The sequence below is a fragment of the Ischnura elegans genome, chromosome 13 (assembly GCF_921293095.1).
Source record: "Ischnura elegans chromosome 13, ioIscEleg1.1, whole genome shotgun sequence".
Classification (NCBI taxonomy): Eukaryota; Metazoa; Arthropoda; class Insecta; order Odonata; family Coenagrionidae; genus Ischnura; species Ischnura elegans.
In genome coordinates, this window is record NC_060258.1 from 12,345,038 (window position 1) to 12,372,111 (window position 27,074).

The 27,074-nt window shown below is 38.4% G+C and overlaps 1 protein-coding gene and 1 long non-coding RNA gene across 2 annotated transcripts in view; both read left to right on the forward strand.

Annotated features, from left to right (window-relative positions):
- LOC124170023 overlaps positions 1 to 14,164 on the forward strand; it is a 34,404-nt gene extending 20,240 nt beyond the window's left edge. The window contains exons 5-8 of the mRNA XM_046548708.1: positions 609 to 750; positions 4,066 to 4,411; positions 8,783 to 8,980; positions 13,887 to 14,164. Of these exons, the coding sequence (XP_046404664.1) occupies positions 609 to 750; positions 4,066 to 4,411; positions 8,783 to 8,922 (628 nt within the window). The 3' untranslated portion in view covers positions 8,923 to 8,980; positions 13,887 to 14,164. The remainder of the gene's footprint in view (positions 1 to 608; positions 751 to 4,065; positions 4,412 to 8,782; positions 8,981 to 13,886) is intronic.
- Positions 14,165 to 20,507: 6,343 nt separating this feature from the next.
- Positions 20,508 to 24,802, forward strand: LOC124170093. The gene is made up of 4 exons (XR_006867302.1): positions 20,508 to 20,725; positions 21,708 to 21,790; positions 21,898 to 21,974; positions 24,758 to 24,802. It is a non-coding gene; the product is annotated as an uncharacterized LOC124170093 (long non-coding RNA).
- The last annotated feature ends 2,272 nt before the right edge of the window (positions 24,803 to 27,074 follow it).

The window sequence follows — 27,074 nt, forward strand, 5'->3', positions numbered from 1 at the left end:
TGAATCACAGGAAATACTAAAATACAACATATAATTTATGAATTATGAATGGGGTACTTACGATACCCCACGTAGGAAATGAAAACACACAACCTTGGTAACTTTTCACAGGAAAGGCCTTAACTGCGTTTTACGGAGCTTCTCAATTTTCCGTAAAATGACTAACCTTTTTCTCCGGGCGATGTCATCACTTCATTGTCGTACATAGTCGTCGAACCAAGTCCATTCAGTCCAATGTAGAACATGACATGGTTCTGAGTGTGGCTGGAATTTGCATTGTGCGATGCTATCCCTCCTGGAATACGTACCATAATTGCAGTTCCTTCTTCATCCACAGTCTTCTCGCCGACTGGATGGCGTGTTTGTCCACTGCCTATGTGCTCCTGGTTGTAATTTTAGTGTTGTTGTTTCCAGTGAAAAGTTACCAAGGTTGTGTGTTTTCATTTCAACATGGATTTTCACAAATGAAAAGCCGAATCAATTGAATTCACCACATAGGCTTTTGTTAGTGTAAGCTTTCCAGCTTACAGAGACCAATTAAAAATGCCTTGTTTGCAGTTTACAGTCACTGAAGGGTGGAGAGGCTAATCAAAATGCCTTGTTTGCAGTTTGTCAATCCTGAGCTTCCTGTGTCGTGTGCAGGACAAGCAGATCGACTGTCACTTCATTCCCGTGCCATTGGACCACGTGAGCCCGCAATCGTGCGCATTCCTCCTGGTGCTCATCACAACCATCTCCATTGCGCTCAAGGTGAGTCCAGTTCTGTCCTGTCCTGTTCCCTCCGGATGGACGGACGGCCAACAGCCTGGATACGTGAATGAGTCACCTATGTGATGGAATTGCCTTTAAATGAAGGTGTTTTTATTTTCATATTTCAAAATTTGTTAAAATATGACATAGTATGCTTATTGGTTCAACTCTTCACATGAGATGAGATGGATAAGGAATAACCTTCAGGACATTGATCTACTTCGAGTATTTTGTGTGAGAAATTACTTATTTTCTTTAATATTCCTAATGAACCCCCGCACTAGTAATTAAATTTTAGTTTTCTTCTCTCGGTTAATACAGTTGAGAATATCCATTAGTCCTCTACCTCCTTTTTTTTATTTCCTTTCAGTTTCTGTTAAAAAATCCTAAAGAAACCAACTTTCAACGTTTTAGCTGCATTTTGGGCCACGTTTTTTACATATAATTTTAAGGCATTCCATTTACTTCATCAAGTCTGTTATAAATACTGGAAGAACTATGCCATAAATTTCAGACAAGATTTTATTGTCTGAAAATTTAGTCATACGACGTTGTCACGTGCATATGGAGTACTGAAATAATCCTGAGCCACCACAACAATCCTTTTATTCGAATCGCCAAAACAATGGATTCTTCCTTTGGATCCTTCAATCTCGTCATCCCTTCTGGCTGCTTTCTTCACGGAACCCTTTTGTTTACATGTGATGTGGGCTGAGATAGGGTTAAAGTGTCTAGTCCACTTGCTGGGGTAAGGGACAAATATCCCGTTGAGTTGGGTTCCAGATCAGAGGGACTAGAATTGCAGGGTAACTCCACCACAAAAAAGAGCTCAGTACAGAGAGGTTTCAGATATTCTTATGCTACTCGTAGCACGGAAAACGTTTTCCGATAATAAGCGCTGGTGGGAAAGGTTTAATAGGGGATTCAAGGGTCCTTCCCCGGAAAATTTTACGAAATTGCAGGCCCAGAAATGGATGTTGTCAATATTCAGGCTCTAAAAAAACTGGATAAAAGTTAATAAAAAATAGCAATTTCTGTCCCCCAAACGCACCTTACACCATCCCCTATTCATACGACGTTGTCAAATGCATATGAAGTACAGTTGAGGAACTCTAATCCGAAAACCAGGAAATCCAGAAATCCGGAACAGCTCACGGCTCTCTTTGCTACATAATTGCATCTACGTAGAGGTGGCATAGGTGATCACATGTGCACCCTTCGCTATGGAAAAATACGAGTAGTGAACCTCCATACATCAAATTGTCCAAATTTTGGTCCCCTCCATTACGATGTACAGAGGTTTTGCTGTACGTGTGTAACTTGTTAAGTAATGCAAGAAGTGTTAATTCAAGTAAAGGGAGCTGGTGAAGTATGTCGACTTTTATAATTGGTTATTTGTGGAATTTTTTGAGTGCTGAAGTCAGCACCTAGGACATACATAGAATAGACTCAGAGTTTACTTTTGTGTTTTAAAATAAGAAATTGATGAAAAAAATAACGTTTAACGCTACATGGGTATTGGCCAAGACAGAAGAATATCATTTGCCTCTTATACGTGAATCCGTCGAGATAGCCAAAAGGCCTAATAACTTTAATAGGGAGGATGGATATAACCTCTGCAATCTCATATGGAGAGGGTTCCTGGCTCAATATAATGACCAACGGCAATTGCCTTCTGCAAAAATTCAAAATCGGGTCAACAATGGGTGAACAAAACCTATAACATAAGCTCGGGACGAGAACGGTTTCCCTCACATTCTCTCTTGATAACGCTCCAAGTAGGAGCAGTGAAACGTTGAGTGTGAAAATGTTACCTACGCAGCAATTCCCGAAAACCACAACCTACAGTAACAGTTAAAATTCAACAGTAACTGTTAAAATCCAAAAGTTGTTTTTTTTTGCTAAAGGTTGGTCCCAATTTACTGTTGGATTTTAAAAGTTACTGTTGAACTTCAACAATTACTGTGGGATTGTCTACAGTTACTGTGGGATTGTCTACAGTTACTGTTGGATTTTAACAGTTACTGTTGGATTTTGACAGTTACTGTTGGATTCAACGGTTACTGTAAAAAATTAACTACATGAAATTTTCAACAGTTTTTTTTTAACAGTTTCTGTGCTAAGGGTGGCACCAAGACAATTCACCTACTAATTAAACCTTTTAAGTAAGGCCCATGGCATCGTCAGCTACCACGCTGAATGCGGCACCGTTGGTGGAAGGAATACTTAGACGAAATACGAGGAGAACGGGTGAGGTTTTGGCAACACTGCTCCACAAACAGATTCGCTATGTTAACCCTTTCGAGACGGCGGAGTTTTCGTCTTGGCACGACTGCTTCACTTCGCCCCAAGAGACTCTTCTTTCATGTGGTACGGAGCAGTTTTGGAGGGCATTCGTTAAGAAGGGTCTCGCTGAACCTTTTTCGACCCCTCCACACAGGGACTTTGCATTATCTCGGGCTCCGAGAGAAGTTGTGCTCCCTCCTTTCCGGGTTTACGACCATACCTGCAGCATTGGTTTGCGGTCAACTTATGTATTGGTTATAAGTATTTAGCAAATAGATAATTGTTGCTTGCACGTTAATTGCAGACTATGAATTGAATTCCTAATTTTTTTCTGAGCATTGTCAAATTTTAAGCAAAGTTCTAAGGTCAATATTTACGCATTTAATGCAGCAACAATTTCCATGTTGATGTTTATACAGAACTCGACATATAAGTTAATATTTGTTGCACAATTTCATTTAAAAATTGTAAACACTGCTCAAAAGACGAAGAATTCAATTCTTAGTTTATATTTCTTGAGAAATGAACAAATATTTATTTCGAAAACTGACTGGATAAACAATTGTATGACCGCTGTCCTTTACCGCTAAGAGGGGTTATAAAAGACGAGGGGTCCAGGTACATGCTTCTAGATTCTGAGGGTGAATCCTAAACCCCTTAGGGTTGGGTCCCGAGACAAAGACGTCGTAAACCCACGACCGTCCTAAAAGGGGGGGAGCTGGATAGCGTATATGTACGGCTTTCAATCTCCTGGCCGGGAAAATCTCACACGTATATATACGCCCGTTGTCTCCCAGGTCAGGAAACGTCCACACGTATATATGTACGTATGTAGTAGGGAAAATGTTTACTCGACAGAGGTCGAAGAGCGACTGACCGAGGCCACGCCCACTGTCTGCTGATTGGCTATGATTAAGTCACGCGTCGAGAAACTCTCCCTCCCCTCACCTCCACCTGATTCAGCCGCACCAGCTCACCCCCAAAGATGAAATGGAGAGAGTATAATGGGATGGTTTTCTTGTCTTCCAGGCCTACTTGATCAATGTGGTGTGGCGTTGCTACAAGTACCTTTCGTTGCGTCGCATTGCTCAGTTGAGGACGGTCCACGTCATCGACTCTCCCCACGAGGCTATGCCTGTGGCTCCCGACTCTGCGTTCTCCCACCAGGAGGCTCTGCTGCTTCTGCCCGACTACGAGACGGCCATCAGTGACCCTCGCTATGCCGTGCCCACCGTGAAGAAGGCTGCAGGGAAGAAGGAAGGCGGAGGAGGAGAGGTGGCCGTTGGCTTTGATGTCCTGATGGCTGCCCCCCCTCCCGCCTACTCCTACGTCATGCAGGAGGCCAACCAGGTGGTGCCCGACAAGGCTGAGAGCGGTGAGTTCACCTGCCATGCCCTTTGTCTAACCACCAGTTAACACGGAGTGCATGGAGTCTCAAATTCATGTTGTAAAATTGTCGTTTGATAAATAATGATAATAATATATTTATTGGTACCACAAGGTATGTAATACATTTGTAGGACCCGTCAAGAATATAAATAAAAGAAATAAGCTCTTATAAAAAAATTTTTTTTAAAAACCAGCCTTTATATTTAGATTACAGGGGATGAGCAACGTTTATATATGACACAAAGCAAAAAAAACTCAGTGACCCCGAAAAACCAAAAGTGACGTATTAAAAAAGTCACTATATTTATTAAATTTTCAGTGAATGGTAAGCCCCCTATGTTTCAAAATGCCACCCCTATGCTTTTAAATGCCTACCCCTATGTTAAAAATGCCACGAAACACGAAAATCGACCATTTGGAACTTCTTAGATCAAAAACATGTTTTGGGGGGGGTTGACTGGGGGGTGGTTAAAAGGGGGTTGGAGAGAAAAAGTTATATTTTCATGTATTGTCATCGGAAATGAAGAAGTGTGCAAAATTTCAGCGTTTTTGCTTCACAGGAAGTGAGTCAAATTTGAGTTACAAGATTTGTACCAGACAAACAAACAGTCAGGTTGGTGAGTTGATATAAAGTCTGTAAAAATATATATACATTGGAACCTCGATTTATCGTTTTTCAGGGGGATGGATGAAAAAAACGATGAATGCGGGAAAACGATCAATGCGGGAAAGTTTGTCCGGGTTGCCTATGTCCCAGGAAACGCTGGATTTTTGCGAATCATGACATTCATTAATGGATTCAAAAAAGATATAAGCTTATTACAGGAATACTATTCCTGTATCGAAACACTAAGGTCATATTGTTGATTCGGATTATATCTCTTTCAAATATCCTGAAGGAACACGCCGCCTTGCTAAAAAATGTTTTACTCCACTCGGAATTTTCACTGCTATTGTGCATTTCTGTCCGATGTAAAAATTCTAATCCATCAAATGCCATTTCAAGTACACGTATTTACGAGAGAAATGTGCGTGTTATGCCTCAAACAACTGATTTCGCCGTCGCAGTGATTGGTTGCAGTTGTCCAAATTTTGGTCCCCTCCATTACGATGTAAAGAGTTCATAGTGTATGTTGTTAAATGGATTACTTACTTGAAGCTTAAAAGAACGTGTATTCTCCACTGTGAAGATTCTCGCACTTAACTTTGAAATCATAATTCAACCCAAGACAACAATGCATGTCGTAGCTCAGAGAAATAAACATTGAAGTAGCACACACTGAAGCATCTTTCACGCTACGCGAGATGTCTTGAACAAGGAACGTGTAACAAGTAATCTTGAATGCTAAAATGAGGTTCAAGACCATTCAAGATGGTCTTTCAAGAGCAATTGTTCAAAATACAGTAGATTCCGGTTAATTGGGACGTATCAGAACAGGCACACTTTGCTCCAATTAAGCGGCTGCACCATTTAGGCGAACTGTCCCATTTGTGGGCATAAACAAACGTTGAAGTGATAGAAGAAGACTAAATAATTTTTATCATGCAAAAAATGTTTATTAAACTGTTAATATACTTAATGAGTCAGCAAGAATAGTTAAATAATAATAAAAAATTCAAGAATTCTGTTAACCTTAGTTGAAAATATTTTTCACACCTTCAGGTCACGCTGGATGAATGCCTTTTACTAAGTCCTTTTATAGAAAAATTCACGGGTAATTATTTAAGAATATGTGATTCCTAAATATTTCATAAACTTATAAACATGCATGTACATACTGTTCAAATGATATCTCCTCATCGGAGGAATTTGTTGAATAAATTCGCACAAAATGTAATGAATTCGGACAAAGTCGGCACAGACATTGACACCTCCACTGCAAAAGAGCTCAATAATCCCCCACCGAATCAAATCTGCTTATCTAGTACTATTAGTACTACTATCCTAGTAGTACTAGATAAGGTTTCGACATTCAATGATGACATTGGGTGTTAATGCATGTACCAGAGCATCACAGGAAGGCAGTGTACCTTGCCAGATTCCACAGTCACTGCAAGTGAGAAGGCCTGGGGGGGTGCTTAATATCAGGCTTAGAAGTCAGAGGTATGTACTTATCCTTCAAATAGGTACATATTCAACCAGTTTTTGCCTAATTGCAAGTATCTAGTAAATCCAATTATTTGTTAAAATGTTGCCATTTTATACTATTTGGAAATTAAAAATAGCTTGGCTGCTAAATTGAAAGAATGATATGAGTTTACAGGCACCTCAATACTCAAATACAACTCCCCTTTTGGGGGAAGCCCTGAAACATAAGTGCTGTAGCCCGCCATTTTACAACCATCACTAAAATAAATCATAGTAGCACTATCCATCATGGGAGCAACTTCAGGTTTAAATTTCCTGAAAGGAGGAGGATAGTGCAAGTTATATCAAAATACTCTGTTACCTAATTGGTGTCCCTCTTTTGTTATTAAAATTTGAAATAGTGGCATTTTACAACAAAAAACACTAGCAGAATGATCATTTTCATACGATTTATTAACAAATAAATTCAAAAATGCCCAAAACCTCGATTTATATTAAAGTTGTTGGTCTTTACCACGCTTACAGAGATTTTTATGGCTTTCATTTGATGTATGTGATTGTTACATGTATTTGAAAATGTCACTTATTTCTCGAACTTTTTCAAAAGTGCAATTTTTGAACAGTTATAGAAAAAAAAGTGTTCAAGTGAAAATCGTTTTGATAACATTTTTAAAAACTATAGCAGCATGTTTATAGCCTCTAAAAGTTTTACTAGCTTCACTCGTTTGGTTTAGGTTTTACAGGGGCACAAATATGATAGTTTTGAATAATTTGACCGGTGTGCAGAATTTCTGTATATGCCTCATTGACTTCAAACACTCATATCTTGGAAAATACTCGCAAGGGTCTTTAATATTTTGGATTTTTCTTAACTAAGGTTGAGACTAACAACAGGGAAAAAATGATCAAAATCTGAGATGGTGGGCGTGGGACCCTTGTTGAGTTGACGTGGAATGACCCGGTTGATTCTGTGTATTATTGCAATTGTCATAGTCATTAGTTACATCTTTACAGTTACCACACAGAAGATCACGCAGAATTCACTTTAAAAACCAGAAAAATCTTAACACTGCCTTCGCTATACATGTATAACATTCTGGTATTTATTAAAAGAAATGTAAACTTTTTTGTTGTCATGGAATGACCCTAAAACCGCCCACCACACGCCTTTTAGGCGGCTTGTGGCGTAGTATGTATTTGTAGATTTGATGAGATTGATACAATTTTAAGAGGTGCTATTACCTAATAATTTTTTATTTCCTGACATCATCACTGCTTTTTCATATTTGGATGTATGACTATTTTTTGCGCCCTTAAATTGTTCATGGTGCCGATATATATCGGCTACCAGTTTTCACCTTAAAACTCATGGTGCCATAATATCAACATTTTTATTCTCATGTAAATATATTTATTATTTACTTTTTTTCTTTTTTTCCCTTCTCTTGACCTTGTTTAATTCATATTAAAACATTTCTTGGAGTGTATGTCAAAGTATGTTATGCAAAAAAGGTTATAGCCTACGTTTCTGTTTATTTCAAATCATCATCAGGGCTTAACTTTGTACATAAAGTACTGGTATTTATTATAGTCCTTTATGGTTCGGGGAAAAAGGAAATTCGTTCATCTGTCCATTTGGCAAAATATATCTCTTTATTTATCGCTTATGTCAGACCTGGAAATATAGTGGGGCTCTTAACATGATGTTCTTCCTGTCGCTCTTAATCCTCTGTCAGTTGCATCACATTCTGCATCGCTATTTCTTGTGCAGCATATCACGGACACTATTTTAGGAATGGTACAAAGTTAAGCTCTGATGATGATGGTTTAAAATAAACAGAATCATTGGCTATAACTTTTTTGCATAACATACGTTGACATACACTCCAAGAAATATTTTAACGTAAATATGTTTCTACATAATATCTTCAAATTTTACATATACAGTGAGTCCTCGTTTAACGTCACTTACCGTTCCTGAAAAATGTGACGATAAACGAAATGACATTAATCGAAACATAATATCCCATAAGAAACAATGTAAAAAGTGAATATCGGCTCCTAGACCTCACAATTCCTACGCGAAAAAATTTTAGCATATCATATCTGGGGCATTTTTTACGATGGGAATGCCAAGCTATGGCATGAACGTAGAACGGGGTGACGTAGAACGAGGACTCACTGTAGTGTTCCGAAACGTGAAGTGACTGATAGATGGTTAAATTTTTCTGCTGCAATCCTTACGCTGTTGTTGTCTTCTGTTTGCAGTGCCGCATTCCACTGTCTCCCAGGAGAGGGCAGTGCCGGCCTCTCCTGCTGCAAGTCCATCTCGGCAGGAGCCCGTGACTCCCCCTGCTGGCGCTGCCGTTGCCGGGAGCAGTGACGATGCACCACCACCGTCTACATAAAGGGGGAAGGGGAGGCGAGGGGCGGGCGCTCTGGGAGCCAAGGACGGGACTCTCCCGTGTAAGTTCGACACGGTGAATAATAATGCAGTAGAATCCTGATTTAAGGTTTTTCAGGGGGGACAAAATTTCAAACACCAAATGAGGAAAAACACTGAATGAGGACCTGCCATTTTTTTCAGGTTTTAGGGGTCTGTAGTGATTTTTATGGCTTTTTATGAATAAAAAATATTATTTCAAATAACTTAAAGGTGCTGCATGCTGCAAAAAATTCATTGAATAAGTGTTCTCTGCCCAATGAAGGTTGGATAATACTTTTCAGGGATCACCTTAAATAAATGCATAGTAAAAATAGGTAATTAGTGGATGACAATTGTTTTGATGAAATATTTTGAGAAAATTACATTATGCATCAAGTTAAAAGCATTCCCACACGGAATATTTTTATGCACATTAGTGATTCCATTTTTACGCACATTTCAGCGGTCTCGATGAAATTTTGAAATTCTTTTTCTGTAAAAGTGACGTGTAGGTGACTATAGCATTTCTAATATAATAAGAAAAGGTGTAAGTAGGCACTCGAAAAATCGTCATTGCATCAATAAAGATGAGTGAAATAAAGGGTCAGCAGAAGATCGCTAATAATAATAATAATAATAATCTTTATTTGCCGGAAAGACAATTATATGTAATACATAAATTGTATAAGGCACGTCAAAAACACAGGTTGGGTACAAATAAAAGATATAAGGCACAAACAGCAAAGTGAGGTGAGCATATATAATATTACTGTGACAGGTACTCTGATATAGAGTAAAAGCAGCCTGAAAGTAAAAAGTCTTTCAGCTTGTTTTTAAATACCCCTTGACTCATGGGAGCTTTTAGCTCCATAGGGAGCTTATTGTACAAAAGTAGACTCATAAATTGTTCACCACAGGCAGCACTTTTAGTCCGTACATAGGGGACATAATGAGTGTAAGTTCAACGCGGTGAATAATAATGATAATTAAATTGATAGTAATAATTTTATTTACTTCTACACTTTGATTTTACAGCTGAATAACATAGATAAAAAAGAGAAGGAGGTGCTTTAGGTGGTCTCCAAGGTCATAAAACTAGAATTTGAGCCACCATCAAAAAACAAAAATGTATGCCATTAAAAGAAAGTAAATAACACACGAGTGTTTTAAAGATACATCAAAGTAAATGTTTCGTCAGGATTTTGGTGAGTATTTGTGATTTCCTTTAAAGCATTTAAACAGGAATTTTGCTGATTAATGGAGTACAGTAAAACTTCGATTTTACGCACTTTGATTTTACACCAAGTCTCGTTTTTACGCAGCGACACCCAAGTCCGACCGGAAAGCATAGTGAATTGCAATGGTGAAACTTCGATTTTACATCTTTTCTTGATTTTACGCAGTTCTTCGATTTTGCACAGCATAACCCCAGCCCCAAAGAGGCCGCTAATCTTGATTTCACGCAGTTGTCTTTCAGCTTGTTTTACAAAATTCGACTGGAGCAATATGACGTTAGGTTATTAATTCGTATCAATTAGTTGCAAAAATTAATACTGGAATGGTTGAAATGACGTCACGCTGTTGAGCGTGAAACTAAAAACTTCGCGAATCTAATTATTGCTTCCCCGTGGCCCCTCTCAGTAATATTCCAGGCACCTTTATGAATGCGAATGTCGCTCTTATTTCAAATTTAGTAAAGTATAAAAAGCAGTAGAAGGATATCGAAACGTAAAACACACGACAATCGTATGCGTAACTACTTTTGATTAAGACAGATGATCGCCGGAGATATTAATAGTATCACCTGTCGTTTATTATTCGACTTATTGATCGACGCTGTTTATAACATATTAATTGTAATTACAGTAGATGGTCGTTAACCCGGAATTTTGAACTGCGGAATATCTATCCCTGACAGAAGGTTTTCTAGAATTTTTCCAACGCTATATTTTCCGTCGCCCCAGTGAAATATAACGGCGAAATGAGTCGTTAAAATTCTTCCCGTGCCAAAATTTTGGCTTCCAAGTTGATCCAAAAAAGATAGTCATTCTTCTAGTATGGACGTTGGTCGATGGTGATTCAACGCGATGGTAAAAGCAGCATGCATTGTCTCATTCCGCGGGCTACCCCACATCTGCTTATTAGAACCGACTCAACTTGTATCTCATTGTCAGTGGGTTTAAATTAAACACGGTTTGAACTTGAATAGCTATTAGCTTAACTCTGCTTGGTGGCAAGCGTTTATTTTTAACGGAACGGGAGTTTATGCCCTCGGAGAATAACTCGCATCGTCAATCGTCATGTAATCATTGAAGTCAAATTCAAGACGTGAGTGATAAGGCAGTCCCTTTAAACTTAGGAATGGCTTAGTACCATGAAATCGAAATACAAAATGTGTCCGGTGTTGTTATCAGATATGGGGAAGCAAAATATTACGATAAGCTTGTGAGTCGAAGGTCCTGGCGCTGAATTCGCGGAAGAATGCTGACTTTGTTTAAAATTTTGCAATGTGCTCGTTATGTTCAATGAAAACATATTTCGAAGCATCAATTTTTGGGTGGTCTCAACGTTTCCCCAAACGATGCCTGTTGCTTTTTCAAGGGAATATGTTGAATAACATAAGCTGTCATGAAAGTCTGAAATACGTAAATTGTGCATTCTCACTTTGTGATCTAGTATCAGCAAAAAAATTTAAATCTAAAAATTCTCCCTCGACACTCCTATCCCTGAGGACGATGGCCGAGTTGGGCGTCGAAACGTCGGCAGTTGTGCATTTCCTGACCCGGTGGCGATCCCGAGAGCTCTCCAGTTAGTGTATTCGCCGGGAAAGCACGAAATCTTTCTACTTTAAGAAGGCGGTTGAACTCGATGTCCGTCAAAAGCAACGCATTGTTATTGAGTTACTTTTTGTTGTGAGAATGAGACAGTAGGAAACATTCTCGAAAGGTTGGATGGTGTGTATGGAGATGATGATGTCGATCGAAGTACAGTGGGCACGGCGAGTATCTGGTGAGAATGGGCACGCAAATACACTTGAACTTGGTTATAACGTCATCAAAGGGACCAGAAGATTTTTAACGTTATATCCGAGAGACGTTATAAAAAAAGCAGCCTTAAATCTGAGTGGAAGGACAAAGTAAAAACGTAAATGTTGTGCTATATACATACAACACTGTTTATTGAAATCTACTCGTACATTGGAATATGCATAATAAAAAACGTTAATAAAAAAATGATATTCACGATTAAATATTTTATAGCCTAATAAAAACCTTACTTTACTGTCGAAAAAAATCTGTGATCTTCTTTTGCACGGTCCTTTCAGAAATATAAATTCTCTCCGTTGCGCAACAAACGTCTAGGAAGCGCGCTGAGTGTTGAAGCAGTGCAGCAGTGAAGCACTTTTGGAACCTAAGAACCGCAAAATGTTTGACGCTATACCCGAGCACCGCAATATTTGTTGACGATATAAACGGGTTTTCGTACAACATAAAATGTTCAATTTTGGCTTGTCTGTATAAAATGTGACGCTAAACCCGAGTTGACGTTACAGCCGATGCCGTTATAACCAAGTTCCACTGTATTATATAACGTGGATGCAGCGGTAGACCCCATACTGCACTTAAACACCTCTCATTGTTGGGCGTTCATAGTCAAAAGAGTTTTACGGAACAGGAATGCAAGCCTTAGTTCCAAGGTGGGGATCGGTTTGGTGTGGTGGCTAGAGTGTTGGCTTCCCTACCGGCAGGTCCAGGTTCAAATCCTGGCAGCAGCGGAGAATTTTCGGAGACTGCCCGATCCCTGCTCGCGTGTTGTGTGGAGGACATTCCAAGCGCAACACTCCGTTCGTCGGATGGGACATCAAGCCATGATCCCCTTGGCGCCCCTCGTTAAGAGCAGCCTAATGTCGACGCCGGGTTTCTCTCCACCCTTCCTTCCATACCCTTCCCTCATGGTGCAAATGACTTAAGTTGTCCGTCGCCTCCTCCATACATCATGCCACCAGTTTGAAGGTGGTGTGAGGCTTTTGAAAAGGACGTTTATGTTGTAAAGTGACATGGTGTTCCTAAAGGATGCTTTAATACACTGTTAAAATTCGACGTGGTAAAAACAAAGGTTGTGGTTTCAGGAAATTAACTTCGTCTACTTGATAATAACTTTGTCTTTATTTTTCAAGCGAATTTAGGACAACATTGTCCTCTCTTACTATTGACTTGATTGACGATCACAAACATCCATGCCCTGGGTGGTGGGCAATCCACCCAGGCGGGATTGTGAAAATCGGGCATTGAATGCATTTAATGTGTAAAAAAGTGTATGAAATCAAGCAATATTTTTAAGAATTTAACTGCTTTTTTTATAGTTATAATAACATTAAAAAAGTAGGTCTAATGAAGGAAGATAATGGGGATTACTGTTGGTACTTCACCGAGAAGTTCAGCAAGCGATTCATCGCAGAAAAAGCTACGCAAGAAGCTTCAAGGAAAAAAGGGAAAGAAAATGTAGACCAATTCCAGTTGACAAGTGAACCCTGCATTATCAGGCTGTAGTAAATGGAAACAATTTTATCACGATGTAGGGAACAGTTAATACGAACAATTTTACGATGTGACAGTGTTTCATAGATTTCCCTATATACCTTATAGGGGTATTAGACTAAATATTAGATACGTATTGCTTGAAAACTATGGGTGATACAAAAAATCTAAGGCCAGGTTTGGATTCGGCACATAAAAATCTGTAAAGATCAGCTGTTAAAATAGAAAAAGTTTTCAAACAAAATTTTTTTGTTGGCCTGTGTATTCTGCAACACGGATAAACCGCAGCCCCATAATCGGGGGTCAGCAGTATAATGAAAATCGGGCATTGAATACATTGAATGCATTCAATGCTGCTTTGAATGTGGAAAAAAGTGTTTGTATTAATTGATGTTGGTTGCCTTTTCAGGTGAGCGTGTTGGATGGGGTGTGGTTTGTGTGTGAATTGCCAGCGTCAGAGTCGGGAGGAGTGCAGGTGGCGTGCCGCGGCGTGGCTGAGTGATTTGGTGCTGTGGTCATCGTGGGGAAGCGAAAAAAAATCCAAGAGAAAAGACTGTCGGAGGGATTCAGGTGGCATCTTTGAGCAGAAATATATATATATGTTGGAGTTGGAGGGACAAAGTTGGAACGAGGTGGAGAAGGTCATTTAGGGCAATTTTCACAACTTAAGTGGAGCAAATAAAAGTGTGACTCCTATCCCTGTCGAAAAGGAAGCGTTCGGGGAAGTGTCCGGGTAGTGTTGCGGGAGTGTTCAGGAAGCGTTTAACGGTACGTGAACGCTTCCCGGCAGCTTCCCGAACACTTCCTCAACACTACCTGACTGTCGACCCTTCGCTTGCCGAACACTTCCTCGCCACTTCGTGGTTGAAACACTTCCCGGACGTTTCCCCGACACTCCCGGAACGCTTCCGAAGCGTGGGAAACACTTCCTCGACGCTCGCTGGACGTTTCCCCGACACTCGACCGCGACCGTTGTCGACACTCCCCGAACGCTTCCGAAACACTTCCGCGGAAGCGTTCCAAGTGGGCCATAATCTGCTTCCCGAACACTTCCGCGACACCTCCTCAACGCTACCCCAACACTTGCCCGCCACTTCCCGAACACTCCGTCCGACGCTTCCCCAACACTTCCTCAACACTTCCGTTTCGCCTGGGATATTTAACACTCTATGCATGGATGTAACGGGTGAACGCATCGGGCTACGCACTGCGTACAAGGGGGTTCCCACTAAACCGTGAAAAAGCCGTGAATTTCGTCTATAAACGTTGAAAATCTCTCATACTTGATTTTATTACTACGATTGACAGATCAAAAGAAAAATGGATACGTCAATCATATTTCAAGGTCAGTCAAGCGCACTCTGTCCTCGCATTTATCTCAACACGTATCCTATGTTCGGAGCGCAATTATTGGTCCGTGCGCCATGACGACACAGTGATCTTGAGCCTGTGATTGGAAGACCAGTAACCCAAGTGTTCATTGACAGTTAAAAAAATTCAGACTCTCCTTCATTTCCCTGGCAGTGTAGTCCCTCCATTTTACCACTCACGACCTTAAGCCGGAGCTGAATTTTACAAACGATATGTCCCAGACGGCACAGAATCCTCCGTATCTAATTCGTATGCAGATAGTATCCATTGACGAAGAGCGACGGAGCGGTAGTCAATGGATACTATCTGCATATGAATTAGATACGGAGGATTCTGTGCAGGCATCGTGGGGCAGGTGATTGTTACGTGATCAATATTTCCGCCTAAAATGGCTCTTTGACAGAACGTGGATTTGATGACGTGTAGACCGTGAAAACGTGGAGTAAAAAACAGTGAATTTTGTAATGTAGTTAGAGTGGGACCCCTGATGAAAATCTCTCTTGCAACTTATAATGCTGCTGTTTAATATATTGAATCTATATAAATATATATAATGTGTACATTAAATATGAAAAGACAAATCAAGCGTTTAATGCATTGAAACGTATACCAAAAATGTTTGTTGCTAAAATTATAATTTCTGTAATATCGAAGGCATTGGTACCAGCAGCATTTTTAGGATTGGTGCCAATATGAATTGAAATCGTTTTTATTTAGGAGATGCGTCACATTGCCAATGTTCTGGTCCAGGATTTTACGTAAGTTTATCACGTGAGCGCTGGACAATTTAAGGAATCCATGTTTTAAATATATATTCTATGAAAGATTACTAAGTAAACAATTTCTTTTCAAGTAAAAGCGTCTCTCCCAAATCCATGCTTCATTCCATTTTTAAGTCATCTTTTTTTTTGTAAAAAATAATAGTCACAATTGATGCACTGCAATATTTGACTGAAATTAATCCATGTTAATGGTATTTTGTCCTTCAAAACTGGGTTTAATGTGAAGGGCCATTTACAGCACCATGTTTTGCTACATATTAAGTCATTGTCCTCGGTATATTTCTGGAGTCAATTAAATTTTTGCAATAGCTTCGATTTAAACTATAACATTACATTGTCCCGTCTGAATATTTATATGGGCCTCCGATTATCTTTTTCAACTATAAAAATTTATTTTACTCATTTGCTTCAATAGTAATGTTTAGATCCAATGAAATTAATTGAAGTTTTAAATGTGTAAAAAAAATGGTGTATTTTCCGACAGCTTACCATGTTTTTATGATTGTTTTGTGTTGTTTAATTCTAGTTGTGTAATTTTCATAATCTTTACTCCAAAATATGTGTGATTATTTTGTATATTGTGGTAATTTTGTAAATTGATAGTTTGTTTTAGTTTTATGTGAAGCATTAATTTAGGTTACAAATAAATCTTGCCACCTAGAGACTGTTATGATTCACATATTGACCTAAAATCATGACCACGAGTGTTACAAAATAATAATAATTAAGGTTGAGTCTGTTCGTAAATTTTTCCCGGTTCTTGAACTCATTGAAAGAAATTTATATTCTATTAATGATGCATATTTTCTTCGAAAACAATTTAATGAATGAGTGACTCTTTTTATGAACAGATCGGTGTTGCCGATTCAATACAATTGATGAAACAAGTCGATGATATAAGGAGGACAGAAATACAGTTGAGTAATTTGGATTGGTGTAATGCAGGCAAACGTCATTGAAAGTAAAAATGGAAGCCAGTATTCAAACCAAAATAATGAATTTTGTTCACTTAAGTGCATTGGAGATTACTTACCAGCCTTCAACAATCACTTCCTCGCGTTGGCAACCCAATTCAATGCAATGTGCACTCTAATGGGTGCTTTCCATTCATGCGACTCACACGTCGACTAGTGTCGACTCGCGGTAACTGTTTACAACTCTCCCATTCTTGCGCGTAATCGTTTGTTTGACTTGTGTCACAACAGTCGGTGACACACACAGAAGGGAACAAGAAAACCGCGCAAGTCGACTTGCGTCGTGTGTGTTGTAAAACACCCAATGTGGCTATGTATTCACTTTGACTCGAAATCTCAAATATTGTGAGATCATTCCATCAGTGGATGGGAAAGAAAAGTTATTACAAAAAAGTTTTTCCCATTAAGTCATTTTTCTTATTGCTTTAAAATGAAAAAATGTACGAGTCCCACTATTCCTGAGTTTGTGACGTCATTTGAGCTCTGGTTCAAGTCGTTCAGGGAGAATCGATTCTTCATGGATAGAATCGTTCAGCGGAGTGTTATAGCGAGCCACGTTTGAGAGGATTGTGCGAGGTCCACAATTATCGGAGCAGGGGTGAGCTACGCGGTAAGAGCCAGTGACGCCATGAACTCATCATCAGAGCCATTTAGAATACACCCGCTGACATACATTACATGGAAAGTTCAAAGTGTTTGATGCAGGTTATTGCCCGCATTATGTAGCCCCTGGCTGGGGCTATGTGCGTAATTCTGATTCGTCCGTTTGGGCAAGTGTGTCTTCCAGGTGTTTGATAGTGAATAGCTGTCCTCCCTGTTGAATGTGGATGTTTTTCGCCATTTCAATAGCCTCTCGTATGAGTCGGGGAAAGTAATGCGATTTGCCGGTGAAACTGTCGTCATTGAGATAAATGGATGCGGAGGTCAACCTGAAAACAAATTGCTACGCTTGCTGCACCACCCACGAAAGTCTACATCAAAAAGATCTAATGAAGTTGTAAGTATCTAATCTTTTCCTGCCTGAAAAAAAAATTTATCATCTTCTTAAATGTAACACCATCCAAGAAAACCAATACAAATTTATTTAGTTACTCATAGTGTTGGAATTGCTTATGGAAAAGCTATGACTCCAGTTAACATTTAGGCTGGCTTGAAAAAAATGAAGGAAATAATAGAATGAAAAGTTATGGTTTTTGTATTTTCCTCTTATCTTAGTTATTTAATTTATTAGACTTTTAGATATGATGATTGTGCCAAAAACTTTACCAATACAGCAAGCCTCCATTCTTTTTAAAAGTTTAGTGTTAAATTTAACTTTAAGTGCTATAACCTCATCATAAGTATTTAAAAAGAGGTTTGTTTATAAATTAACTTCCTTTATCTGTAAAATTTACAAACAAAATGTCTATCATAATTTATTATTGTTGCGTTAATTACCATATCTTTTTTACCATATTCACCGGCCTCGGTGGCGGCGGGGTAAAGTCCTCGCCTGCCAAACCGAAGGTCGCGGGTTCGAGTCCCGCCTGGGTAGGTTGCCATATCCAGGGCATGGTTGTGTGTGATAGTTGTTGTTTCATGTTATACCCTCCGATGTAAAAGGCTTTGTGAGCTGTTTTCGGGGCGATGGAAATAAATAAATAAATATCTCATTGTGGGCCGACATTGGGCCACGCAGGGATTTTTGAAGTTAAATAACTTCGGATCCATTCAAATTTACCTTACATCGTCGCAAGTAGAGAAGGAAGTGTGGTAAATAGAGAAGTTACCTGCTGACAAGACAGTAATACATTATATAAATTGGAGAAAATATGAAAAATGATAGTGGTTTTTTTCTCACTGTGGCCCACTCTCCACTAACTACAAGATAACATGAGATATACAGACAGATAATATAAGGTAACATAGGATATGGTAGCATGCAGCACAAAAATATAAATTCCATAATACTAAAACCTCACATTTCAATTTTTTAGCCTCGTCATAAAAATCCGAGTATTTAATATTGAAGGGCTCCCATATATTTCCTCGGGTAAACCATTCCATTCTTCTACCCTCCCATGCAGTAATGAAAATTTAAGCATATTTGAGAGCTGCTTCAGAGACTTTATCTGAAAAGTAAGGCCTCGCCGAATAAATAGTTCTTAATAACTCGTTTCATAGGTTTTCCACGAAGGACCGTTTTTTCCAAAAGAAAAAAGTCCAATTGGAAAACATTTGAGAAGATTGTTTTTATGTACGTATTTGGGTCTATTGCCATTTTTTATATGAATGGATATTTATAAATCCGTATCTATGCCAGGGCATGAGTAATAGATTTGGCGGTTTTGATGATGTAATCTCAAGATGCAAAAGAACATTAAAGTCTTTTGGGCTATGTCGCCGCGTTAATTTTTCACTTCCAAAAAAAAATACACCCCTTCAACATCCCGCTCCCCTACCCACTGTTGTGGATGAAAGTTCTTCAAGAACACCATCAAATTCCCTTGAAAAAGTGACCAGCATCGAAAACCAGCATCAGCACCGGAACGAAAATATTCACTTCATTGCGGAAAATGAAATTGATGTTTCCACGTCAATTTCGGTGGCCTGTAAATATCATTCGAATAAACCCACAAAATAGCATCCGATTTCATGCAACGTAGGCCCCTTGCAGGATTACTTTCACACCGATGGGATGGGAGTTGACCCAGTTCCTCCAACTATGATGCGGCGACACTTTCTTCTGGCCGCGAGATCACAAATATGTATGTATGGGCATTCGAGCCGTATTTACTAGTTTGTTAAAACTTGTTTCGACCATTGTTACCAGGGAAGTTCAAGGATAGGGGAAATTTTTCCGCAAGCATTTGCGACACCCCTTCCCCCCCTATAGTTACACGTCTGCTTCCATTTTTGTCTTACAGAACTGATTTTTGTGGATATCGTCTAAAAATTGTTTAACAGTGCAATACTCAGTTATGGCCAATTCACTTAGCTAATTTTGTTTGAAAGTCCTAGCATTTCTCATAACTTTCTTGTGTTTTTCATAGGGAGGTGTAATTCTCCTTTAATTTCTGAAACATTACAAGTGATGTACTGTGATTGTGTTTCTTGCTATTCTTTCCTTATCCAGGAGTTCATGAATCATTCTTCAGAACTTCATCATGAAAAAATTATGTAGCACAGAACTATTCGGCTAAGTTTGTTATTCTTATGAATAATGTACTTACTGACAATAAATATTATTTTGTCTTTTTTATATTCGATTTTAATTTATGTGCAATAACCTAAGATAAAAACCTACTGCCCTGAGGCCTTGATGGCTCTTTCCTCCAAATAAAAATGCTATGAAACTACCCATTCGCTCCTGAGAATCAGTTATTTTGTGCGTACGAGTTTGCGGGCATTTTGAGTTGAAGCAAAAAGACTTGAAATAATGGAATGGGAAGGGAGGTCTTGTTTTAGTGATTTGAATTTGGCGGCAAATGCCGATGCTGCTGCCATCTGAACTTACAGTAGTAAAACTGTTAACTGTCAAGAACCACAAGAACAGTCAAGAAGTTTTGCGTGGAGTTGGACATCTATGTGCATCCATGTGCATCTATGGTCCACATTGTCCACATGTTAACGAAGCCCCTATTCGGCGGCAACAGGTTTAGTCTTTGTTGCGGCAGTGTGTCGTAGCAGCAAGGCCGTTTATCAGGCCCGGGGGAAGAGGTACCACCGACCGCCACTCTGCCTATAGTTGGAGTAAGCTATAACTCAAATATATTTTTTCAATTTTAATGATGAAGTGCTTTCAGATATTCGTATTTTTATTTTTATTGATATTTTTGACATTATTACATAACGCAAAGTAATATTTTTATTCGCACATGTGTTTATGTTTTGAATCGTTTCAACGGACATTGCGCACCGTTCCATTCCGTCCATCAGCTGTGTCAAGCTGTGTTGTTGTTGTCGTCATACTCGTTGTGGGCCGTGTTCTTTTTTGCTTTTAACGCAGAAAAGGTTTGTTAATTGACAATTTTCTGGAAGTGTAGTGACATTTAACGCCTCAAAATGCAAGATAAATGTGCAGTTAGGGGTTGTCAATCGAAAGATTGCAAGTTTTTTCGATTTCCGCGAACTGTTTCCAGGTGAGTGTTTTCTTCATTCAGTCATATATATAATTATTTGATATAATCTGTTAAGTTTTCAAGCCATATTAGCTAATAATGTAATTCTTTCTTCAAGGAATTTTGATTTTCATTCGATAATCATTCCAATGTGTCTATTAACTTGATGGGGTTGTTGGAAATGCTGGTGGTGAACGTTGTTGATGCAACGTTTTCAAGATACCCTCGTTATTTTTCACCAATTGTCATTCATATGTGTCCGACATTCGTTCTGCAAGATTGGTGAAATGTTACAGAGTGTAACTTGTTAACATGATCATTGCATCAGCAATTTCCACGTACCGTTTTAATTGCATGTAGCAACTGAACACAATTATTTTATCTATAAAAGGAGGAGAGGCAGAGTGATAACTTGTTGAGCCATCGGTGGAGATGCATGGAAGTATTTCCATTAATATACGCTGTAGTATAAGAACTTGTTCATGTGATTTGTGGACCTCCTGTATTATATGAAGATTTGATTCGCTGGGTGATTGTTGACCTATTTTTGCAGTGGAGGTATTCATATCTCAGGGCCTGTGTTTCCGGTCCCAAGCCCGGAAAAAGGAGGAGGGTTTCTGTTGTTACTTAATTAGTGTCCATTTATAAAGTGATTCTTATTTTCCATCAGTCATTCTTCGTATAGTAAATTTTGGGAGTGTAAATTGAATTTTAGCTTAGAAATAACTGAACAGATGTGAAATAATCCTTAGATATAGGATTAGAGTGTTTTCCACTGAAAATTTTACAAATGAGTAGTTGCTGTTTGACAAATGTAGTTGCAGTTAATTGGTTCTTATGACACATTAGGATGGTATGAATGAAATATATAAATTTCAATTCATACCATCATTTATGAAGATATATGATGGTATGAATTGAAATTATATTGCTCATAAATGACTACTCAATAGCTGGGCATTTAAATATTTTCATTATTGCCATCAATCATTTTCATTTTCAGCAAGCTCTTTGATGCATTCTGGCTACCTCTAGATGGCATGAAAGAGATATGAGGATGATCAATCTGTTGCTGTTGAAACAAAGGTATGTTACTACAAAGGGACTGAACCATATATGTACATTAACTTTTAGATCTGAAACAATTGTCATCATTGCCACCAATTAAAATATATCCATTGTATTACTTGCAGCAAGCCGGTTGATGTATTCCAGTTACCTCTGATGGCATGCCGTATCTATGGTCTAGGAATCTACTGTTTTGCTAAAGGTAAGTAAGTCAAGAGGAAATGTAATAATTTTCTAAATCCCTCCATTCCTTCCACACTTTTCTGATCGAATGTTGAGGCTCACATTTTAAAAAGTATCTATCGATTAGTTAAAGAATTCATTGATGGATTTTTAGTATCAAGTCTTGGAAGTATATTGACCAAGGCCTGAAATGAAGTCACCATGTATTTTTGCATGTATATTCCACTTCATACAAAATTTTGTCCAGAATGATTATCAACTATTATATGAATGTGGATTCTCAAACTCTTTGTCATTCTCTTGTAATATTGCATGCAATTTTCATAAATTTTTGACAAGTTTGATGCATTAAACCAAACTTATTGATGACTTCAGCTATTCTATGAATACAAGTATTCTGCCATTACTTGTTACTTCATGAATACAGTAACATATTCATTGTTGTAAGCAGCTGAGAAATCAATTCACAACTACATTTGGTCCTCTGTTATTTTTAATTCTGACACTCTGCCTTCAGATCTTCTGATCAAACTATTTCATATGTTTAAATTTTTGATTCAGTTTAGTATGACCTCTGTTATGTCCTCTGTTATTTTTAATTCTGACACTCTTCCTTCAGATCTTCTGATCAAACTGTTTCATATGTTTAAATTTTTGATTCAGTTTAGTATTACAATTTCATGAAGTCAGAAGTATTTCATAAGGATATTTCCTCAAAGAGTGTGCCAACAATTTGATGAACCATTCTATCATTCAGTTCTTCCTGTTTCATTTTCATTAAGTGGACACCAAATGAGTAATGCCTTTACACTAACGCCTTTTAGGTTATGATACACTAATGACTAATATCCCTGAAAAAAATTAACTCCACCATGGTGGGTAAAGGAAGGGTAGTAGCCTTCATGGTGGGTAGTTACCCTTGCACAACCCACGCCCTACCCACCATTAAGGGTAAGGGAGGGATAGAAAAATCCTTCGTCTACCCTTCCTTGGAACTCCTTCCCTTACCATCTGTGTAACCTTCCTCTAGCCATCATTAAGGGTAAGGTAGCCACCATTAAGGGTAAAAAAATCCTTCGTTTACCCTTCCTTGGGACTTAGCATTTATAACTGAGGAAAACATATCCTGAAAGTGTCTCCTGAGCTACTTTCACCTGCTAAAGAGTATTGAGTTCTGTACAAGAACGTAAGCAGTCTTTGAAAGCAAAGATAGATGGGCTACACAACTAATCTTTAAAACTCCCTTAAGGAAAACAATAATATACATATTCAGTGGCATAGCCAGCCCCTATGAAAAAATTGTATAAACCTGTTTGAAAATTTTATACATTACCATGGCAATGTATAAGAATGTATAAAAATTTGAAAGAGGTTTATACAATTTTTTCATAGGGGAGGGGTGGGGTCCCGGGGGATTTGGACCCTCCGCCGCCCGAAATATAAAAACAATCATTTTCCTTCATAAAAGAAAACAAAATATTGAAAAATAATGAATTTAAAAAATATGTACTTCTTTAACTATCGAAGTTTTTCGATTATGAAAAGTGTTTGAATTAGTTGAAAACCCTTTATTTAGTATCCTGTTTTTCAAAACTTTCCCCACCTGGTTTTGGACCCCCCCTCCCCCCAAACGAAATTCCTGGCTATGCCACTGTACACAATAGTTTCTATAATTGTGTGAAAAAAAGCTCATTTAGAAGTTCTTTCTTTCACATTTTTAGGATGTAACATATTGGTGTGGCTGACAATGGGACATCGCGAGAGTGATGTTCGGTACTTGAATGCCGATCTTATTTTCTGAAACGAAATAGGTAGAAAAAAGTCACAGCTTTCTTCCACATAGGCCTGGGTGCGAATCTCATCTTAAGATTTTGTAGTATAAGTTCCGTTGAGAAGCAACATCTGACAAGTACCTCGATAGCTGAGGTTGTTAAAGCACTTGTTCATTATCCTCCAATATGTAGGTTCTGGATTCAAGACCATGTAAAGGCTAATTTTTTTTCTGTCTTATAACTTTAGAAATCACTGTTACAACTCATCCCCATTCGTTTAATTTAGTTTTTATATTAGTCCAACCCTTCCCGTACCCTCCAGGAAGGAGAGGGCCTACCCACCAATGTTCTAAAATACCCTTCGTCTACCCTTGCTGAAGGGTATACGAAGGGTACACCTATCCTTCCCTTACCCTCATTGGAGGGTACACCTCACCACAATGGAGAAGTTTATTTTTATCAGGGATCTGTTAAGCATATGGTGACATAATTTATCTCAACAAAAAATATTTATACACTCAGTTTTCCTTTGAATGACAGCGATTGAATTTTTCATTCTAAGAGTTAGTCGCATTCGGCCTAGTCTTTAAGGTGACAGATGAGTTATCTTCAGCTCCTTTGTATTAACTCCTGAGTGTGTGTTAGCAAATATTCATATTTACAGTATCTCCTGATGTTTTTTAATTTTTACCAAATCACCTGCTTTTTAAATTTTTACTACAAATGTATTAATTTCATGACAACCTTAAATTGATTTTTCTGTATTCCTACAAAATCATTCCAAAAAGGTGGGAGTAGGGCTCCCAAGACATCATGTTAGGTCCTAATGATGAAGTGAGGCCCAATTAAATTGTTCCAATTGTTCCTAAACCAAAAACATGATAGTGTAAAGGCATTACTAAGTTGGTGACCAATGTGTTATTTTAGAAAAAGTTTGGTTCTCCCTTCTCCTAGGATTTTAATATTACTTTTACCTTAGAGAGAATGGTGGTGATTGCCATGTCTCATTCGTGTCCTTCATTTCTTTCAGGTTATTTGCTGGAATTAGCAATCAGGGATCATCATTGTGGAAAAAGTGAAGAACAGCTATAATTTCTGGCAAGACTAAAAAGGAAAATTGATATTTTTCATATTTTTGTACTTTTTTCATTATTTATCATGAATTGTGTTACTGTGTAGCTGCACATCATTGAGTTAATTAAATTTTTGTGTTGACAATATTGTATTATTTGAATTTTTTAAAGCAGCGCATGCTATTTTCAACTTTGCCTATAATTGCCTTTAGAGTTATTCCATTGCTTTAGGGGTATTTTTATCGATAATATGATTTATCATCATCTTTTGTAATGATTGATGAATGAATGCTCATTAAATTCTCAAGTTCTCAGTAAAGTGACAAATAATTCTCAACAAGCTGCTTTAGCTGCTTAATAATGATGAAGTGGTTTTGCTATGGATATTTTGGCCTATAAGAATTCAAATTACCTCCAGTTTATTTAATTGCTGGTAATTTGAATTGTTATAGGCTGAAATATCTATGCAAAAAAATTAAATCGAAAACTTAAACAGAATTGGGAAGAAGCCCGGTTAGAATTTCCCGGTGACAACTAACGCCATCTATCCTTGGAGTAGGTACTAGATCGGCCAGGCCATAAATATATTACACAGTTGGCACCTCTTAAGCAGCGTGCCACCAATTTAAGAGGCGTCGCCTGATAACTGCTTCGCGCCCACACTAAAGACTAGCTCGACATCGCTACTTGAGGTAAGGGTACGGGATTATAATATAGGAATGCCAGTATTTTTCCCCGTGAACATAGAATTGACTTGACAATAGAATGTGAAGGTTTCGTGGAGATTTCACATGGAGGGAGTTCGGCCCATCGATGTAACCACCCACACGAGGAAGCTATTAATCTTCGTATCTACATAAACTATTTGAATGTTTCGGATTTTTTTCATGCTAATCACTCGCAAAGATTGGAGACAATTGGCAATAATTCAATATTAACATTCATACGACCCACAAATTTCGGCTACGGTATACTTTTATTGAATCTCCAATTTTCGTCGGATATTCACCAAAATTAGTATACACAACTTATTTCACATACTAATCAATCCTAGGGGTGGGCGAAAGCGGTTCGAATACAAATAAAAATTTAATAATTCATTACTTATCTTGGTGTCGGATGGGTAACTTTTACATTGCAGGAGCTATCATAGATGAGAAAAGACGATCGAAAACAAACTGTTGCTAAGGTTTGGGTATAGACGGGGCATGATGTGTCTTGTAAAGGATGCAAATTTTCCTCTCTACATTTTGTAAAATCCTAGCAAATGGACGGCTTATTCCTAGTGTACGGTCGTAGGACCGGAGGGGTGGGTTGGGTAGCACACGGCGGATTCTTTCTTATTTATGTGTCGACTGACTCCGACAGACGAACTTAATACGGCATAAGCGAGATTATTTTAACTCGTCCCTCAAAATTACATCAAAACCCTCTGATACAAACTAATTAGGGTATTACTTTACAAGAGGTACAATCCGGATTTCGCCTTCAAACCATCACTTTCCTATAGTCTCCCACCCTACCAACTGGACCAGCTCGAGGAATATTTTTTTCTAGTCGACCAGCCCGTACATATGCCCGGAAAGTGATTTACCCACTTCTACTTCCCACTTTGTTATGTATTGGACCAGCTCGAGGGATATTTTTTTCTTGTTTATAATTCCAAACATGTGCAGTTTTCGATCGTCATTTCTCATCTATGATGGCTCCTGCCACAGATATATACTTCTGCGTGTATATATCTGTGGCTCCTGCAATGTATAAGTTACCCATCCGACACCAAGATAAGTAATGAATTATTAAATTTTTATTTGTCCTCGAATCGCTTTCGCCCACCCCTAGGATTGTTTAGTATGTAAAATAGGTTATGTACACTAATTTTGGTGAAGATCCGATGAAAATTGGAGATTCGATAAAACTATACTGTCACCCAAATTTCATAGGCAACCCATTCAATGCGGATGTCATTCATGAACGACAGCCGCGCCTTGCCACCCGCGCGGATGTCTTTAATGAATGACACGGCATTGGGTCCTTTCTCATGCGTTTTAACGGTACCACGCTCAGCCCCTTACGCTTGCGGCCACTAGGCCGCTCTTCATAGTTGGTTCCTAGCTTCTGTATATAGTGTGCTCCGTTTCTGGTTACTCCAATTTTTCTTTTTTCTATGGATTTTTGAATTTTTTGTGTTTTTTTTACGAGACTCTTGGTGAATAAGTTTTTATTTGAAAGTGATTCTGTCTTTTCTTTTTGGAATTGACGTCTTCTTGAAGA